The following is a 20,780-nucleotide window of genomic DNA, read 5'->3' on the forward strand; positions in this document are numbered from 1 at the left end:
TCAGATTGCTACATCTGATGTAGCAGTGCCGAGTGTGCATCAGATGTGTAGTTGAGCAAAACTGACTCAGCACTGCTAAGTCTCTGCATTCGCATAGGAATGCATTGGCCAGCCTTCGGCCAATCAGCGCTGGCTCTGCCGGAGGAGGCGGAGTCTAAGGTCGGACCTGAATGGAGACTGGTGTGGAGCGATCTTAGACTCCGCCTCCTCCAGCAGAGCCAGCGCTGATTGGTCGAGTTCCGTACTCTGGCCAATCAGCACTGGCCAATGCATTTCTATGGGGAAAAGTTAGCTTGCGAAAATCGCAAACTGACAGGGATTTCCATGAAATAAAGTGACTTTTATGCCCCCAGACATGCTTCCCCTGCTGTCCCAGTGTCATTCCAGGGTGTTGGTATCATTTCCTGGGGTGTCATAGTGGACTTGGTGACCCTCCAGACACGAATTTGGGTTTCCCCCTTAACGAGTATATGTTCCCCATAGACTATAATGGGGTTCGAAACCCATTCGAACACTCGAACAGTGAGCGGCTGTTCGAATCGAATTTCGAACCTCGAACATTTTAGTGTTCGCTCATCTCTACTACTTTTATATGTGTTCTAGGGAAAGGGGGGTGATTTGAATTTTTAATCCTTTTTATTTATTTTTTTTATATTTTTTAAACTTTTTTTTTGCATTTATTAGAGCGCCTAGGGGTATTGACATGGGTGGGCGGTGTCGCGGATTGTCAGAGCGGAGGGGGTCGGCAAACATGGCTGCTCCGGAGCGTTAAACAGCGCCTCCTGGAGTATCGTTAAGGTGAGGGGCAAAGTGGTAAAGTATATGTATATGAGATTGTGTGGGGTTAGGGGCGAGGCTGCAGAGGGCAATATGAATTTTGTGGCTTGCTATGGTCCAAAGTGTGTGAGATTGCAGAGATAGTGGTGTGAGTTTGGGTTTTGTGGGGGTCCTGGCACAAACGTATGTGCGCTATTGTGACGAAAAGTAGCCTATTGTTTAATCAGGTGTATTAACTATGTTTGTGGAAAATTTCAGCCAAATCGGTGGAGCGGTTTTTCCGTGATTGAGGAACAAACATCCAAACAAACAAACCCACAAACTCACAAACTTTCACATTTATAATATTAATAGGATATTATATATTTATTTTTTTTATTTTCCTCTTCTTAATGATTAAAGTGGATCTTACTATTCAATACTAACTTCAAATACTCAGCTTGAATATTTTTATACTTTTTAAGTAAGGCTTTTTTTGGCATAGTAGAAACCGTTTCCTACAAACTGAACATGTGACAGATTATCATTTATCTCTGTATTATCACCAAGCCTACCATCAGATAGTGAGGATTTACATATATGATTTACTTGGTGTGTTATGTGTCATTTGGATGTATCAACATAAAAAAAAAAAAAAAAAAAAAAGACCCTCTCCCATGTACATAAATAACGGTTGGTATATCTTACATTGATCACACAGGCATCTTTCACTCTCCCATCTGAGGTGACTGTACATCCTATTGGAAAACCTGGGCTGCAATATTTCTGGCCATCCTCAACATCATAACACCAGGTCACTGGCATGTTATCAATAATCCTATTAAAGTAACAGAGAACAAGACAATGAGTTTAGTGTTACGATATAAAACAATGACAAACAGCAACAACTGTGTAGGTGGATAAAACACAATTTATCACTTAATTTACTACTTTTTATACATTGGATGCCAAGTAAAAGAGATTATGCGCTATGTGATTGGAATCAACCATATAGCAAGTAATCTTTCTTATACTTCGCATCAAGCTGCTGCATTTCTGGCCCGCGCATCCGGTGTCTGATGAAGACTGAAATGTTACTTGTATTTGGAGGGCTTATCTTGAAATCTAAGAGTACAACTACTTAGCACAGAATTACTTAAGTGACCCATTCTTTCCTACATGACCGTGTACATATTAGTAAGTAAGCTTTTGCAGTGCAGAGGATACGCTGGTAAGCTTTAGCCTACAAGCAGAAGGAATATACTAATATCTGAACTTACCAGTGATGCTGATAGTTAAGCTGGATTCCTTTTTTAATGAAATCAAGGCCACTGTCCTTAGATTTAGGATCGTATTCCTTTTGGCAAACTTTTTTGCAGGTTTCGTTCTTGTTAAATGAAAACTGGAATGACAATATTTCCAAGTTAGATTTACAAATCAGCAACAATTTCAATTACATTCTTCTCACAGAGACAACATAGATGACAAACTTGTCTGTTTTTTTTGTTTTGTTTTGTTTTTTGTTTTTTTACACACAACAGAGGATCTTTCCTCTTACCATATTTGTTAAAGGGGTTGTCCAGGCAAAAATGGACAACCCTTTTAAAGTTTGTCTAAGCTGAGGGTGTCTTCCGGTATGTGCTGAAGCTGCTGATTGGTCTAGATCAGGGATAGGGAACCTTCGGCTCTCCAGCTGCTGTGCAACTACAACTCCCAGCATGCTCCATTCACTTCCATGGGAGTTCCAAGAACAGCAGAGCCAGTATGCATGCTGGGAGTTGTAGTTTTGCAACAGCTGGAGAGCCGTACGTTCCCTACCCCTGGTCTAGATAGTCACATGACCACTGCGGTCAATCACCGGCTTTAGAATAAAACCAGTAGAGACCCGGGAGAGCAGACGAACCAGAAGGCATGGGATGACACCGGAGCTACAGGGACAGATGAGTATTTTTTTTTCCCCTCACTGCCCCCAGCAGATTTAAACTTTCAAAGTTTTACCTGGCCAACCCCTTTAAGGATCCATCACTAGGTGTGACCAATGTTATAAAATGTAGTATTTTACTTTGCAACATAATACAAACCTTGTATGGGGACGATGCAATTCTTTCTCCAAAAAGCACTTGGCCAAGATTTTCTGAAGGATGCCTTTCATGTTCTTCTTTGCAAAAGTTAAAGCTGCAGTAAAAAGAATCAGTGAGTCTGTGGTAGGTCTGAAAATGTAGTGTATTCGAAAACTCTTAGACCCCTCTCTCAGCTATCCACAGGACTGCCGATACGTATCAGACCACTGGGGGACCGAGCACTGAGAGCCCACTAATTACCAACACGGGACCCCCAAGTCTGCTGTGTAAAAGGAACACTAGACTCCACTACCTCTGCTCTATAAGACATGAGTGCACACTACTGTTCCATTCATGCTTGTGGGCTCCTGTTTTTCTAAATGGTGGGATCCGAGCAGGGGGACATTCATCATTCATTCCCTACCTTGTAGATAGGGGATAAGTAGGAGGAAATCACTTTATTAATCCCTTTTTTATTTGACTTACTTATATAGCGGCATCATATTTGGCCGCACTTTACAGAGGACCCGCCGCACTCTCTTACCGTGCCCATCATGCATATAAATAGGATTCCCAGCAACAAACTGCTTAGTTTATTAATATAAAAACTTATGCGAATGAGTCACATACATGTGTATAAAAGTGACGTGTACCTACATGAACAGTATAATTTTATACAATACAATATTATGTAGTACCGAGAGGAAACCAACACAAAGACAGGGAGCGCAAACACCTTGTCCTTGGCTGGATTCGAACCTAGGACTCCAGCGCTGCAAGGCTTCAGTGCTAACCCCATACTGATAAAGTTATTGTAAGGTTGCTTTCACACGGAGTTAACACTCCGCTCATTCCGACACGTAAACACGTTCGGAGTGAGCGCAGTAAAACAGAATCCCATTGAGTTCAATGGGTTCGGTCTTACGCACGCTACACATTGAACTCAATGGGATTCTGTTTTACTGCGCTCACTCCGAACGTGTTTACGTGTCTGAATGAGTGGAGTGTTAACTCCGTGTGAAAGCAGCTTAATGTGACAAAATGCAAAAGACACAGAAGATAATGAAGTCTACTTACGCATCATACTCATATGGTAGAACAGATTCCACAGAGTCCAGTCGGTTGACAAAGAGCTCAATCTGAGACTAAAAGGGGAAAAAAATAAAAAATAATAAATATATATATATATATATATATATATATATATATATATATATATATCTCAAAAAACAAGTTGATCACATCCTGTTCTAAAACGCACACATGCTGAAGACGACCCATTGTAAGGACACTTCAGAAATGAACTCCTGGTCAGACATTACCCTTGCAGCTAAACTTGATATCACATATAGATTACTGAAATTACACAAAACAGGAAGAAGGGTACCTGGTCCACCGCCGCCATTCTTTGTAGCAATTTCAGGCTAAACAGATATTTACTATGCTATGGCCACTGTATATGATGAATATTACCTATCTGCTGGTCATCCATGTAACATGCATAGGCCAGTCCAGCACAGAGACAGACTACTTGCATTTCTCTGCTCTGACTGTTAGAGGATGTGCAGAGTGAAGACCACCCTCTAGGAAGACCAAACTCCCATACAAATTTGTATTTCATATGTATATACAGGTCCACTTGGTTATTATTATGTAATGCAACATGGTGCATTAGTGGTCACGATTGCCAACTTTGATCAATGAAACGTCTCTGACCAACACCTTGAAGGTTGTTCTGGTGCCAACATCCTCGCATGTGATGTACTGGAAACAGGGACTCCGTATACTGGGGAAAATTTACCATCAATGCCATGCCAAAAAACTGGAGTAGTAGTGGCACATCTTAGATCAGGGGTAGGGAACGTACGGCTCTCCAGCTGTTGCAAAACTACAACTCCCAGCATGCATACTGGCTCTGCTGTTCTGGGAACTCCCATGGAAGTGAATGGAGCATGCTGGGAGTTGTAGTTTCACAGCAGCTGGAGAGCCAAAGGTTCCCTACCCCTGTCTTAGATGCACAACAGGTAGGAATCTAGGCAGGGCAGGAAAGTCTCAGGTCATCCCATTTACTATAATTAGAACACTAAGCTGGCATGAGTAATACCTGAAGTCTATGGCGGTCATTGTCTAGCCTAGATTTCAGTTCAGGCGCCCTGGACTTTCTAAGGTGCGCCAGAATTATGAAAAGGATTTTCCAGCCTCAAATCAAGTTTTCTTACTGATGACCATCGGGATGTGATCTGTTGGGATCTACTAGCAGCTTCCAGCACCCGGAGGCTGTTAGAGCAGATCTGTGCAACGTGTGGGTATCAGATGCCACAGATTACATACTGATGACCTATGAATAGGTAGTAGAACAGGTTACCTCTGCTATATCTGTACGTTGTATCATTTATCGGAATTTACTTTCCTTTGTACTTCAGTGCCTATAGCTAGGCCGGCAGAGCATAGTATTCCCAGGAACCACCACTATGCAGTTATATATGAACAGTTATAAACCATCTCATGTCACTGTCACCCAAGTTTAGGAATACTAATACAGAGACGGAAATAAAAACCGAGTTAGCATTCCATAAACACAAACCTGACCGCTGCACCCAAAGGGAACTGGTGTGTGTGTGAAGTAGAATAAGCAGCACAAGGCAAGGACCAAATCAGACAGAGCTGAAGCAAACTCACTGAATGACAGATGTAGGATATGGCGGGTTCCAACCAGACCACAGCTCTACTATGAGGCCGAGTACAGGACAGGCTGGAAGTCACAGTATTATAGATCACTGAGCCATGGCTGGTTCATAGCAGCAGTCACAAGGATCGTGTTATCCGATCTGCACACGGCCATATGAATTGACACTAAAAATGTAATGCCAATGCAAACAGTAAGGGTGAGTTCACACGGAGTAAAGTGCCGCGTGATGTGGCACGTAGACGCCGCGTGAGCTTTTGCGGGCCGTTCACGCTCCCATTGATTTCAATGGGAACTGGGATCGTATACGCGGCGCTATTTTGCGGCCGTGATTTTAAAAAAATAGCGCCACATCACGCGGCACTTTACTCCGTGTGAACTCACCCTAAGAGATGACATAACTATAATAACCTGTCTCAGAGGGCAGGAAATTTATGAGCCACTATTATTTCTGTAATAAACCTATATAACCTCATCCCGTATAGAAGTGAAGTCCAACTGCTCTAAGGAGTACGTATACACACCCATCCTGGAAGTCAAGTCATCACTTACTCCATACACTTTGATCTCCCTGGTACCAGCAAGATTACAGATAAGGTCCTTGAGACACGTCATGAGATAGTATCAGGGTGAAAGTGTGCCAGCAGCCGAGAAACAACGTGGCCTGCGCTGCCCTATGGAGCTGTGAGCGTCTTCTGCTTAGAGTCACATTCTGAAGGGCTGGTGATGGCAGGTCCAAGGAATTGAGTTTCTGCCCAGTGAACTCTAAAGCCCAGAAGATGTAGTGTTTATATCGACTAAATATCAGAACAGGCTACAGATACACTGGACTGCTTATTAATACTGAGATTCCTTACAGTAACCCCTCCATACACATGCACTTTGGAGAGAGACTAAGCACCATTTCACTTTTTTGTTATCATCGTGGGGGAAGGAGGCGCACTGATGAACATTTTTGTCCCTACACTTTATTATCCCATTTTACTTCCTGTTAGGGGGCGTTCACACTACCGTCAGTGTCCGACAGCTAGTGTCCGCTGCTAATGTCCGTTCAAAATCTTGTGCAGACACTAGCAGCGGACACTTAAGTGTCCGTTCCCAAAGATGTCCAACTTTTTAAGCGGACAGCAAAACCCAACATGTAGGTTTTTTCTGTTCGCTTGCAAAGTCGGACATCTTTGGGAACGGAGAGTTAAGGACAGACACGGACTGTAAAAGAATGCACCCGATGTCCATTTAAATCAATGTAAAATGTCACAGACACAGCTAGTGTCCGATGCTGATGTCCGCACAAGATTTTGAACGGACACTAGCTGTCGGACACCGACGGTAGTGTGAACGCTTCCTTAGTAGAAAAATAGGCTCAAAGTTCAAGCTAACAATGATCTAACTATGCCATAAAGGGAGGGTCTACCTGTCCGCACAGTGTATTGACAGTACATACAGACATAACTGTTGCCAATGGGGGAGGGCCCTGAAAATAGCTGTATATCCAGTTTTATACCATCTAGAACATGAACTGCAGCTTATAAAGATCAAATCCCTGCCTGTGTATTTCACTACTTCCTCCTCATAGCTAGGTCTTCAATAGTACCTGAAAGGTGAGAGTCTCATCTTACATATGCCACTGGTTTATGTTATATAAAACTGGAGTTACAGATATTGGCGCCCCCCTTTGGCAACAGCTACCTCTGTGCATACCAATGTGTGTGGATTTTCCTGGCTTCAGACCTTGTTTTCTATGAACAATGTAAAATAGGTTAATATAGATCAGGGGTAAGGAACCTTCGGCTCTCCAGCTGCTGTGAAACTACAACTCCCAGCATGCTCCATTCACTTCCATGGGAGTTCCAAGAACAGCAGAGCCAGTATGCATGCTGGGAGTTGTAGTTTTGCAACAGCTGGAGAGCCATACGTTCCCTACCCCTGATATAGATAATAATATAGAATATTGCATTCACCAAGCCTCCCCCTCCACACACACTACAGAGATTACAGTCATTCTGTCAGTGTGTTTCAGTCTGATCTTATGGTGGAACAGAACAGACTTTAATGAAAGCAGTGTGAACATTGCCTAAATACAGGCTCCTATAAGAGCGGTGAAATCTGGACCAACTTGGTGGTTTCGCCTATCAGGCCCACCGCCTTGCGCATAAGTAATAAATAATCTGTGTAATATCCACAGCCGGCAGGGACACTTTCACTGACATCTACCGGGAAAAATTAAGTAACAACTGCGGTCACATGGTACACAATACGCCATAGGGTGCCCAACGACTACTGACGTCATACTGTCTTAGATTGTAAGCTCTTGTGAGCAGGGCCCTCAGTCCCATTGTGTGAAACGACTTTCTTTGTAATGTAACTTTCTGTCTGTATTTGAACCCTACAAATTGTACAGCGCTGTGGAATATGTTGGCGCTATATAAATGTATTATTATTACTATCACTCCAATACAGTTCAATAATTTGGGGGGTTTTTTTATTTAAAAAATAAATAAATTTAGGCTAGAGATACCCAATGACTTTGGCCGTGACAAACCTAGTGTGACTACAGCCTGCAGGGTAGCGCTGCCTTCCTCGCCAGTAACATGCTCATGCTGCGATCCAAACGAGGTCACAATAAGTTGCAACAAATCAAAACCTAATGGATTTTTTGGGTCATGGACAGAACAACTTTCAACGTGACCACATTCAGATCCATTATCTTCAAGGAAGTCAGCACGATCTGGAGATGATTGGTTGCACAGTGTGTCACGGGCAAAGTGGCCGCCTGGCCAGAGTACAAGGACTAGTAACAGAAGAGTCCTCGGCCCAGAGGCTGCGGCTATGAGGGTGACACAAGTAACAGGGAGGCCATAGTGTAATCGGAGAGCCACCTACGTGGTCACAGAGCAGAGCATGAGCCAGCACCTCTGCTGTGCAGCTACATTGCTCAGCTTACTCCATCCACTTCTATGGCCGGTGTGCATCCTGGGAGTTGTAGTCCCACAACCTAGCCTGGTACTGGTGTCGTCTCTGACAAGCTGTCACCCTCTCTAGCAGCCACAGACATCACCTGACCGAGCAGGCCCCGCCCTCCACTCCCGAACTCACCTTGCAGTTCGGCTTCTCTTTTCCCTCCTCACAGAAACTTACAGGAGCCAGACCCGGGAGATAGAAGGCCGAGCAGCAGCCGGTACACAGGAGAAGCGCGAGCACTGCCGGCGCCCGCCGCCCTGACATCACCTCCATCCTGCTCCTCCGGCCGAGCGTACACACAGGCAGATGATGACGGTAGTTACCCCGTGACGCCGCACCGCTGCTAGGTATCCGGCTCTACTACGTAAGGTGTGACGTCAGGCCGTAGCGTGCGCGTCCACGAGTTCCCAAGCACGCTTGTGGCGGGAGGCGTGGCTTCTAGGGTAGGCTTTACTTCCTGTTCTCTCACACTATACTGTGTCGGCGACTCCGTCCTGTAATACACACAGCGACCAGCGACATTAGTCGCGCGATGCGATGGTTTGGGGTTTTTTGGGTTTGTTTTTTTTAACCAGTTCACTACTGGACCAATTTGTGGTTCAGGAGCAATGTGTGGTGTTTTTTTATCATTTTTATCATTCGTATTATTCATCTAATTTCTGTGTCATTTTTCGGTGATACGCAGGGCTTTATTTTTATGTTTTAATTGTTTTAAATCTGGTAAAATATTAAGAAAAGAGGAGGAAAATCCTGGCTGGTTTTCCCTTTTTTAAAAAAATTTAATAGCGCAATTTATTTAATAGCACTAAAAAACATTATAAAATATTTTTTCTTCTCCGTTATGATAATTTTTATTTTGTATGGTGTCGGGGGTGGGGCTAGAACCTGTAATAAGGGCGTCCAGATTATTTTATTTATTTTTTTAATTGTTTTATTTACTTTTTTCTTTTCTATTCATTTTTTTTCTTGGGCCCGCATAAGGTCATAATAGACCTATGGGGACAGCTGATCACTTTTTTTCCCCCTGTAACTGGGGCTGGTAGATTTAAAGGGATTCTATTAGAGATGAGCGAGTACTGTACGGATCAGCCGATCCGAACAGCACGCTCGCATAGAAATGAATGGATGTAGTTGGCACGCGAGGGGTTAAGCGCGCCGGCTACGTCCAAGCGGAAGTACCAGATGCATCCATTCATTTCTATGGAGCGTGCTGTTCGGATCGGCTGATCCGAACAGTACTCGCTCATCTCTAGATTCTATCATTAAAATTGTATTTTTCCTGCCTACTACGTCGGACTAGCCTTAAGAAAGCCTCTTCTTCTCCTACCTTTAGATGTCTTCTCCGCGCTGCCGTTCAGTATAAATCCTGGTTTTTGTCAGTATGCAAATGAGTTCTTTCGCAGCACTGGGGGTGGTCACCAGCGCTCAAACAGCACTGGTGAGGTTCCCAATGCTGCAAGAGAACTCTTCAGCGACGCCTCCATCTTGGTCTGGAACAGCCTCTCTTCGCGTCTTCTTCTGGCGTTGGGTTCAAACTTCTAGGCCTCAGGCAAGGCCCGCCAGCCACAAGAAAATGGGTGCTTACGCGGCCATTTTCTTGTGGCGGGCATGCGCAATTTGAACCCAGCACCGGAAGAAGACGCGAAGAGAAGCCATTCCAGATGAAGATAGAAGCGGTGCTGGAGAGTTCTCTCGCAGCATTGGGGATGCCCCCAGTGCTGTTTGAGCGCTGCACATACAGCTGAAAGCTGTCATTGTAGGCCGCGGATCGCAGAGTTTGACCCCGACGTTGGCGTAAGGACGTCATCAGCGCCCGCAGTGAAAAGGAGGTGGACGCCAGTGGCTCTTCATGGGTGAGTATGAGAGTGTGTGGCTGCCCGTGGCTGAGTGTGTATATTACACTAAAGAGCATATAATGCTGGGGGGGGGGGCATGCTAAAGAGCTTATAATACTGGGGGGGGCGTACTGGAGAGCTTGTAATACTGGGGGGTGTACTAAAGAGCATATAATACTGGGGGGGGCGTACTAAAGAGCATATAATACTGTGGGGGGCGTACTAAGGAGCATATAATACTGGGGGGCGTACTAAAGAGCTTATAATACTGGGGGCATACTAAAGAGCATATACTGGGGGGGCGTACTAAAGAGCTTATAATACTGGGGGGTGTACTAAAGAGCATATACTGGGGGGGCGTACTAAAGAGCTTATAATACTGGGGGTGTACTAAAGAGCATATACTGGGGGGGGCGTACTAAAGAGCTTATAATACTGGGGGCATACTAAAGAGCTTATAATACTGGGGGGTGTACTAAAGAGAATATAATACTGGGGGGTGTACTAAAGAGCATATAATACTGGGGGGCCATACTAAAGAGCTTATAATACTGGGGGGCATACTAAAGAGCATATAATACTGAGAGGATACGTACTGAGGAGCATATAAGACGGGGAGGATGTGTATTGAGGAGCATATAATACTGTGTGTGGCAGGGAGCAGACAGTCTCTAAAAGGTTCGCCATCACTGTTCTAGATGTAAAGACCCAACGGTTGGTCCGGCAGTAGTTAAATATACATTAACTATCCCCTTCATGCTGGTGACATTTTTCAATTTTTGTTTTTGACTCCTTGCCTCCCAAACCCCATAAGTAGGGTTGAGCCGATCTTGAGATTTCAGGATTGATTTTGAAATCCGATTTCCGGTCATTTTTCATTCGAACTTGATCCCAATTCCGATCCTAATGCAAGTCAATGGGTTTTTTTTTTCTAAGATCGTTTTCAAAAGCTATACAAAGTTACCAAAAAATACATACAAGTTCTTAGAATGCATAGAAAGAGCAAGGGAACACTTAAATGGCCAAAAAACATTGTTTTTCAATCACTATGTGAGGACGACGAGGCACTCGCCATATAATAAGCCATTGGTGAAGTTCGCGAGTCGATAGATACTATCTACTCTTCTGTTTCCTCCCTGCTGTGTCATATACTGGACTCTGCTACATCTCCATAACTGTACATTGACTTGTCTACCTATTCTTCTGCTTCGTCCCTGCTTTACTGTATACTCAGCTCTGCTACATCTCAGATGTACTCGCGAACTTCAGCCATGGCTTATTATATGGCGAGTGCCTCGTCGTCCTCACAGCAGTGCAGCACAGAGTGATTTACCGCAGCCTGACACTCTTCTGCTTTGTCCCTGTTTTACCGTATACTCAGCTCTGCTACGTCTGAGATGTAGCAGAGCTGAGTATACGGCACAGCAGGGAGGAAACAGAAGAGTAGATGAGCGAGTACTATTCGAAACTCCCATAGAAATGAATGGACGCAGCCGGCATCCAGGGGGTTAAGCGGCCGGATACTGGCAAAGTCTGTGTGCCGGACGCTTCCTTTCATTCCTATGGGCGCGTACTATTCGAAACGGGAGTTTTGAATAGTACTCGCTCATCTCTAGATACTATAGCTTTTCCCACAATTATTGGCCAGTAGCCAAGCATTGTGGGAAATAACCTCCGACCTCGAACCCAACGGAAAAGATCGGGATCGGCATTCCGATCGCAATCGTGAAATTTACTCGATCGTCGATCGGAATACGAACATTTCCGATGCCGATCGCTCAACCCTATCCATAACGTTTATATCTTTCTGTTCACAGAGCCATATTAATGTTTGCGGGACTAATTGTTCTTCATAATGGTATCGAAAAAATTCAAAATGGGGAGAATTGGAAAAAAAAAAGTGCATTTGTGCGACTTGTTGCGGTTTTCATGGCGTTTACTCTGCAGCCAGAATGACGTCACCTGTATTCTATGTTTCGATACAATTCCCGGGATGCCAAATTTATATACTTTTATTTACATTTTAACCTTAACAAGAATCTAAAACTTTGCAAAAAAAAAAAAAAATTCTAAAAGGATATTCTGAGACCCATATTTCTGTGTACGGGGAGGCATAGGGCGTCTTATTTTGCGGAGCCAGGTGTACTTTTTAGGGCTAGTTCACATGACGGAAACGGCTTAAGAGCTTTATATTATGTGAGAAGCATTGGGGGTCATTATATACAGTATACTGTGTGAGGGCCACCTAACAGGAGACTGTAAGGTACATTGGCATGGAGGTGGGCCCTCAAGTTCCTGATGGTAGCCCTGCGTGGTATGCCTGCATTACAGCTGCTTCATTAAATCTTGCGTATATGTTTAGTACTTCATCTGCATACAGTACTGTACATGAACTAGCCATGGCGCTATTGGGGATTGTGATACAGGGAAAAAAAGTAATGCGCAGCGCGAGTACTCAGTACATGGGAACCGTTGGGAGGGCCCCTAGAACAAGTTCCTATGGTGGACCCTAGGCCTTTGAGTCCAACACTTTATATCTTTTACTGAAGATCGACACAAATGCTGACACAGCACCAGGTAGACGGATGATATTGGAAGTTTGACAGAGAATGTTACAAAATACATTGATTAGCAATCAAATGGTACACCGAGCAAATGTCTGTTGTCGACTCCAATGGTCATTGGGAGTGATGACAATGCAGGAAGTCATGCAAATCGGAGATGTTGTGAGCAACAGGGATCCCCAACATCCACAAGGGATGGAAAAAAACAAATAGTTCAACAAAATATTGTGAATGACTAACCAAAAAGCAGAAAATAATAAAGCTCTATATTGTGACCTCTCTTACAGTATACTGCTCCATAACGTGACCAGTCTTATAGTATACAGCTTTATAGTTAGACCACTCTTACATTATACAGTATATATATACACTCACCGGCCACTTTATTAGGTACACCATGCTAGTAACGGGTTGGACCCCCTTTTGCCTTCAGAACTGCCTCAATTCTTCGTGGCATAGATTCAACAAGGTGCTGGAAGCATTCCTCAGAGATTTTGGTCCATATTGACATGATGGCATCACACAGTTGCCGCAGATTTGTCGGCTGCACATCCATGATGCGAATCTCCCGTTCCACCACATCCCAAAGATGCTCTATTGGATTGAGATCTGGTGACTGTGGAGGCCATTGGAGTACAGTGAACTCATTGTCATGTTCAAGAAACCAGTCTGAGATGATTCCAGCTTTATGACATGGCATTGCATTATCCTGCTGAAAGTAGCCATCAGATGTTGGGTACATTGTGGTCATAAAGGGATGGACATGGTCAGCAACAATACTCAGGTAGGCTTTGGCGTTGCAACGATGCTCAATTGGTACCAAGGGGCCCAAAGAGTGCCAAGAAAATATTCCCCACACCATGACACCACCACCACCAGCCTGAACCGTTACCGATACAAGGCAGGATGGATCCATGCTTTCATGTTATTGACGCCAAATTCTGACCCTACCATCCGAATGTCGCAGCAGAAATCGAGACTCATCAGACCAGGCAACGTTTTTCCAATCTTCAATTGTCCAATTTCGATGAGCTTGTGCAAATTGTAGCCTCAGTTTCCTGTTCTTAGCTGAAAGGAGTGGCACCCGGTGTGGTCTTCTGCTGCTGTAGCCCATCTGCCTCAAAGTTCGACGTACTGTGCGTTCAGAGATGCTCTTCTGGCTACCTTGGTTGTAACGGGTGGCTATTTGAGTCACTGTTGCCTTTCTATCAGCTCGAACCAGTCTGGCCATTCTCCTCTGACCTCTGGCATCAACAACGCATTTCCGCCCACAGAACTGCCGCTCACTGGATGTTTTTTCTTTTTCGGACCATTCTCTGTAAACCCTAGAGATGGTTGTGCGTGAAAATCCCAGTAGATCAGCAGTTTCTGAAATACTCAGACCAGCCCTTCTGGCACCAACAACCATGCCACGTTCAAAGGCACTCAAATCACCTTTCTTCCCCATACTGATGCTCGGTTTGAAGTGCAGGAGATTGTCTTGACCATGTCTACATGCCTAAATGCACTGAGTTGCCGCCATGTGATTGGCTGATTAGAAATTAAGTGTTAACGAGCAGTTGGACAGGTGTACCTAATAAAGTGGCCGGTGAGTGTAGTGTGACCTCTGTTACAGTATATAGTGTATATTATGACCGCACTTACAGTATACAGCTCCATAGTATGATTGCTTTTACAGTATATATTACTGCTCCTACAGTACACAGCTCTATAGTGTGATCGTTCTTATAGTACAGTGTTAGCCAAAAGTATTGGCACCCCTGCAGTTCTGTCAGATAATACTCGGTTTCTTCCAGAAAATGATTGCAATCACAAACTCTTTGGTATTATTATCTTCATTTAATTTGTCTTCAATGGAAAACCACAAAAAGAATTGTCAAAAAGCCAAATTGGATATAATTCCAGACCAAACATAAAAAAGGGGGTGGACAAAAGTATTGGCACTGTTTGAAAAATCATGTGATGCGTCTCTAATTTGTGTAATTAACAGCACCTGTTACTTACCTGAGGCACCTAACAGGTGGTGGCAATAACTAAATCACACTTGCAGCCAGTTGAAATGGATTAAAGTTGACTCCACCTCTGTCCTGTGTCCTTGTGTGACCACATTGAGCATGGAGAAAAGAAAGAAGACCAAAGAACTGTCTGAGGACTTGAGAAGCAAAATTGTGAGGAAGCATGAGCAATCTCAAGGATACAAGTCCATCTCCAAAGACCTGAATGTTCCTGTGTCTACCGTGCGCAGTGTCATCAAGAAGTGTAAAGCCCATGGCCCTGTGGCTAACCTCCCTAGATGTGGACGCAAAAGAAACATTGACGAGAGATTTCACCGCAAGATTGTGCGGATGGCGGATAAAGAACCTCGACTAACATCCAAACAAGTCCAAGCTGCCCTGCAGTCCGAGGGTACAACAGTGTCACCCCGTACTATCCAGCGTCAGCGTCTGAATGAGAAGGGACTGTATGGTAGGAGACCCAGGAAGACCCCACTTCTTACCCAGAGATAGAAAAAAGCCAGGCTGGAGTTTGCCAAAACTTACCTGAGAAAGCCAAAACCGTTCTGGAAGAATGTTCTCTGGTCAGATGAGAAAAAAAAAAGAGGCCTTCAAAGAAAAGAACACGGTCCCTACAGTCAGACATGGCGGAGGTCCCTGATGTTTTGGGGTTGCTTTGCTGCCTCTGGCACTGGACTGCTTGACCGTGTGCATGGCATTATGAAGTCTGAAGACTACCAACACATTGTGCAGCATAATGTAGGGCCCAGTGTGAGAAAGCTGGGTCTCCCTCAGGGGTCTTCCAGCAGGACAAGGACCCAAAACACACTTCAGGTCAGCACTAGAACATGGTGGTGAGAGAAAGCCCTGGAGACTTGTAAAGTGGCAGCAATGAGTCCAGCCCTGAATCCTATAGAACACCTGTGGGGGAGGGGGAGAGATCTCTTGGTGGCAGTTTGGAGAAGGCCCCCTTCACATCTCAGGGGGGACCTGGAGCAGTTTGCCAAAGAAGAATGGTCTAAAATTCCAGCAGAGCCTTGTAAGAAACTCATTGCTGGTTACCGGAAGCGGTTGTGCGCAGTTATTGTGTCTAAAGGTTGTGCTACCAAGTATTAGGCTGAGGGCGCCAATACTTCTGTCCGGACCAGTTTTGGAGTTTTGTGTAAAATGATCAATGATTTGACTTTTTTTTCATTCTCTTTTGTGTTTTTTCATTGCAAGCAAAATAACTGAAGATATTACCAAAGAGTTTGTGCTTGCAATCATTTTCTGGAAGAAACTGAGTATTATCTGACAGAACTGCAGGGGTGCCAATACTTTTGGCCAACACTGTACATGTTATTCTTAGTGCATAGAGAACACCATAAAAACAAAACTCATTAAAAAAATGGAACAAATGAGCTTTAATTGAAGACTGACAACTGGCGACAAATACCACAGATGACTCCGATCTTATAGCAGTATATGACATCTGAGCCGACTTACTTGTAATAGACAGGCAGACACCCCAAAATGTAGGCTTGGAGGATCCAGCACAGCTTTATTGAACCTATGTAGAACCTTGACCAGAATAACTTGTAGATCCCGTGACACCAGGACTGCCTGTAGCATCATGTGGTCGGCAAGTCCTTGTAGGTCCTAAAGGTATGAGCAAGACATTAGGAGTCTCAGATATTACAGAGGCCATGGAGTCTGTATCAACCAATCTGAGGCCACAAATGCGATTATATTTCTCCAGTGACAGTCGGTCTCAGAGCTGAGGGCGGATTTTCATTTCGGACACTTGGTAAGAGTATTTATAGCCTTTCCCCGAAAACCAGTTCACCCCATTGGCGTAGCTGCTGTGGTTTCCCCTCAGGTACAGCCCGTTCAGGTTGGACTTGTGACAGTCGTTGTACCACCAGGCCCCGCTGTACGTCTTAGCGCAGTTATGCGGAACTCTGTCATTGTCCATGTCTTTGGTGGAAAACTTGTTATTCTTGTGCATGGATAGAGAGTCCCCTGAAAGAGGCAGGATGATGGGGTTACTACATGGAGTGATCTGCAACCTGCAGCGAGACTGCAACTCCCAATAGCAAACTACTGCACAAGGCAAGAAATCTATGTGGTTTTGGAGCCATTACAGCTCTTCAGAGGCTATCACTCAGCTTTCCCAAAGTCCTTATTGTTTCATTATTGAATTTATTAGAACTGTATGCAACTATAAGCAATGAGTGCCCCCTAGTGGTGATTCAGGTAAGGGGTAGCCGTCCTGTCATGTCATTGTATATGACCTGTGAATGGAAGACAGGATCTGCAAAAGTCCCAGCATGTCTAGCACAGTGGCATATGGGCTGCCTGAATCACCACTAGGGGGTGCTCACTGCATAAAGATTTAGAACTCCCGTTGAGTTCACTACTCAAACCCTAACCATTCAGGATTGTAGGAAAGCTGGGTGGCAGACGCCATATCATTCCCTTTATCATCTGTGATGCATTCATACTAACCTGCAGATCCCACCAAGAATTGGACAGGACCCAGCGTGTAGTTCTGCGCCTCACTGGACACTCCGAAATCGCTGTACAAGGCGTAAGTGTGAATGTTCGCCAAATCCTTTAAGTCAACTCGAAGCTGAACCTTCCCTGAAAGACAAGAGGGCGAGGCGGGTGATGAGGAATTAAAGGGGTTCTCTGGGCAATCACTGCTATGTACCAATGTGTAGAGTGCTGAGCATCAGTGTCTGGGATCAATGAGCCCTGTAAGGTCACAGACTTTTGCTGGGAGATCAGCCCTGGCCTAGACACAGAGGGTGAGCAACGTGGTCATGGCCATTGATTGGGATATAAATATCTCACCCCTAGCGTACCGTGGTCGGGTTCCATAACTTTATTACAGACTTGCATACTCTTACAGAGTCCAAGAGGGAAATATTTCAATATTTAACCCCCCCAAACCTATTATGTATGAATTATAAGAAGTATATCAAATGAAATCTTTACAAATGGGTGCCGGTTATCACTTTGAAGCAGTAGCATCAGTGGGATAAGTGGCGCCTATGTGCAGTGTACTGCAATCCAGACAGAAAAGACGTTAGCTCTGCAATTACCTGATGCAGTCAGGCGGTGAATGTTGTCATTCCCCAGCCAGAATTCACCGCTGCGACTTCCGAATCCCATCTTATAAGCGTTCCATTCCCTGTAAAAATCCACAGAACCGTCCATGCGCCTCTGGAAAACCTACCAGAAGAAAAGCCTCCATTTATACCAGCATGTCCTCAAACAAAATATCAACGTCTAAGTATCACTCAGCTCGCCCAGATACAGAGAAATAATATTACTGCCAATGTGGCTGCCCCCGGGAAATCTCACTCAGCTTTTCTAGAGCCCTGAATTGTAAATCAGCCATGTTATACAGAGATATATAGATGCATAACCAGGTCAATTCGCTCTTCAGTGTATTGGGAAAATTGAACGACTGTAAAATCGCCGAAAACCTAAAAAAGTAAGAAAGAGCTAAAGGAGACTTACAATCCAGCCGCCTCCATCAGTATCCATGTCACACAGCACAGTCAGAGGAGCGCCACCTGGTGGATAGATGGTGTACCAGCCACTAAGAGACTGACCCTGCTCCAGCAGTTCCTTACAGTTCTGGGCGGCTGAAAATAAATCATCAAAAGATTAAAGTAAATGTCAAAAATATATATGAGAAAATTACACAAATTGTTTATTAATATTAGAATTATCAAAAATCCTGAAGATCAATTTGATTCTCAAAATCAAACTGAAAATTAATATAAATCTCAAAACTTACAACGCTGACCACAAACTCCAGGGTCCCCTAAAGAGAAAATAGAGAGATTTTACATCAGATGCACATATATACTTATATAAAGGAGATGCCCAGGTTATGCCAGCTGTATATATATATATAATCATATACAGGAGATGCCCAGGTTATACCAGCATGGGGCTTATCACTATATACAAGAAGCTGTATAACGTATACCAGCTGTATATATATATATAATCATATACAGGAGATGCCCAGGATATACCAGTTGTATAAATATAATCATATACAGGAGATGCCCAGGATATACCAGCTGTATATATATAATCATATACAGGAGATGCCCAGGTTATACCAGCATGGTCCTTATCACTATATACAAGAAGATGTATAACTTATACCAGCTGTACATATATATCATATACAGGAGATACCCAGACTATACTATATCACTACATATACAGTGTTACCTGTATACACCGTGGTATCAAACAGTATTATTAGATTTATACCTTTCGCTCCCTGTGGCCCCGCCTTCCCTGGGATTCCTGGATTCCCTCTTTCTCCTATGGATATAATAAATTAAATGTTATTCTCTTCTTGGATACATCCATAGTACAAGCACATACAAAAAATCCTTTCTGTCTGGTGACATGTGCTATATACATAATCACTGCTCAGCACTTCACTATAATGTCCTATATGCTGCTGCATCTGAAGGATAGAGTCATGGAGCAGGATCTCCTGTTTTCTCCATGTGCTGTCCACAGGAGACATATCATCTAGTCTCCCGCCACCAGCTAAGGGAGAACTGTAAATTAGAGATGGAGCCAACAGAGGGGAGAACTGTTAAAACTGCAGGATGCATGTCATGTTACACAGTACCTGGCAGCTGATCCTGAAAAGTTATACACTCAGGTACACTATAAAACAAAACGTAATACCTTGAGGACCAGCAACCCCTGGAGGTCCGGGGGCACCGGGTGTTCCTGGACATCCTCTTAAAATGGTCAGCTTGTCTGATCCTCCAACCCCAATTACCTTTACATCTGGGAAGGAAAGGAAAGTTACTTAACTTAATCAAGTCAGCTTTCCCATTATGTGCCCCTCTGAAAGAAATATCTGTGCTGTTAATTAAGGTAATGATATCTCCCCACTGTCAGAAGCGTCATCGCTGAGCTGTGAAGAAGCCCCCCCTCCCCCAGTACAAGTCTATGGACGAGTCTAATCAGGTGGGGGGCGTTCCTCACAGCCCCACAATGATGCTGAGCTATGAGCAGCCTCCTTCTGACAGTGGAGAGATATCGGTGCCAATATTTCCTCCAACAAGCACATGCTGGGAAAGCCAACAGTTCACTGAATGCAGCGCACTCTTGGCTTTCAAGTGGTTTATAAAACCACATATACAGTATATGAGGACATGAAAGGTCTTCTCTAAAGTAGCACACACCCTTTATAAAACCATTCAAATTGGTATTCCTATGTCCTGTGGATATAACAGGAATGTCTTATAGATGTCCATCTCACCTCTGGGAGCTCAAAATTGGGACCACCGCCCTGTATTTGCTGTGAATGAAGAGGTGGCTGCACATACATGGCTCTCCTTTCATTTTTATCCATGTCTAAGATGGAAATACCCCTTTAAGGGAGATACTGACCAGTAGCAGTCACATGCAATACCAGTACTCAACACCAGATGGCATTCTGCATCTGGCCTGCACAGCATATTGGGGATATATACAAGGGTATGAGTGTGACTTACCAGGACAGGTGTCCTCTGCACAGTGTATAGCACTCAGCCAGAGCAGGAGACAGGCGGCAGGTAGCACACACCCTTTCATTGCTGCGTCTCTACACCTGTAAGCACTCCAGTTGAAACAGTTTCTATATTGTACAAAACAACAATTTCCTGCATTTTGCAATATCTACTTCAGTCGAGCCCTCTGCTATTTCTCAATATTAAGTTCCGTAAAATACTGCAAAATACTCAAAAAGTTACGTTATCTGAGTGGGATCTGTCCAGTAAAGCTTAAAGGGATTCTACCGTTAAAAACTTTTTTTTTGTCGTTGACACGTTGGAATAGCCTTTAGACAGGCTATTCTTCTCCTACCTTTAGATGTCTTCTTCGCCCCACCATTCGGTTAAAATTCTGTT

General features: G+C 44.1%; 2 protein-coding genes across 3 annotated transcripts in view; both read right to left on the bottom strand.

The window, feature by feature from the left end:
• Nucleotides 1–8,837, bottom strand: part of LOC142184632 (transmembrane 9 superfamily member 2-like) — a 30,373-nt gene extending 21,536 nt beyond the window's left edge. For both annotated transcript variants that reach the window (XM_075259636.1, XM_075259637.1), the window contains exons 1-5: nucleotides 8,599–8,837; nucleotides 3,894–3,961; nucleotides 2,838–2,931; nucleotides 2,037–2,158; nucleotides 1,465–1,594 (exon numbers count right to left, since the gene is read on the bottom strand). In XM_075259636.1, coding sequence (XP_075115737.1) covers nucleotides 1,465–1,594; nucleotides 2,037–2,158; nucleotides 2,838–2,931; nucleotides 3,894–3,961; nucleotides 8,599–8,736 — 552 coding nt within the window. In that variant the 5' untranslated portion in view covers nucleotides 8,737–8,837. The remainder of the gene's footprint in view (nucleotides 1–1,464; nucleotides 1,595–2,036; nucleotides 2,159–2,837; nucleotides 2,932–3,893; nucleotides 3,962–8,598) is intronic.
• A 7,482-nt stretch (nucleotides 8,838–16,319) lies between these two features.
• Nucleotides 16,320–20,469, bottom strand: LOC142184633 (ficolin-1-B-like). The gene is made up of 8 exons (XM_075259638.1): nucleotides 20,388–20,469; nucleotides 19,570–19,674; nucleotides 19,138–19,191; nucleotides 18,647–18,673; nucleotides 18,364–18,491; nucleotides 17,943–18,072; nucleotides 17,344–17,478; nucleotides 16,320–16,857 (listed from the first exon to the last, which is right to left on the bottom strand). The coding sequence occupies exons 1-8, from the start codon at nucleotides 20,464–20,466 to the stop codon at nucleotides 16,607–16,609; spliced, it is 909 nt and encodes a 302-aa protein (XP_075115739.1). The 5' UTR covers nucleotides 20,467–20,469; the 3' UTR covers nucleotides 16,320–16,606.
• Nucleotides 20,470–20,780: the final 311 nt, after the last annotated feature.

Source organism: Leptodactylus fuscus, chromosome 11 (genome assembly GCF_031893055.1).
Source record: "Leptodactylus fuscus isolate aLepFus1 chromosome 11, aLepFus1.hap2, whole genome shotgun sequence".
NCBI classification, from domain to species: Eukaryota; Metazoa; Chordata; class Amphibia; order Anura; family Leptodactylidae; genus Leptodactylus; species Leptodactylus fuscus.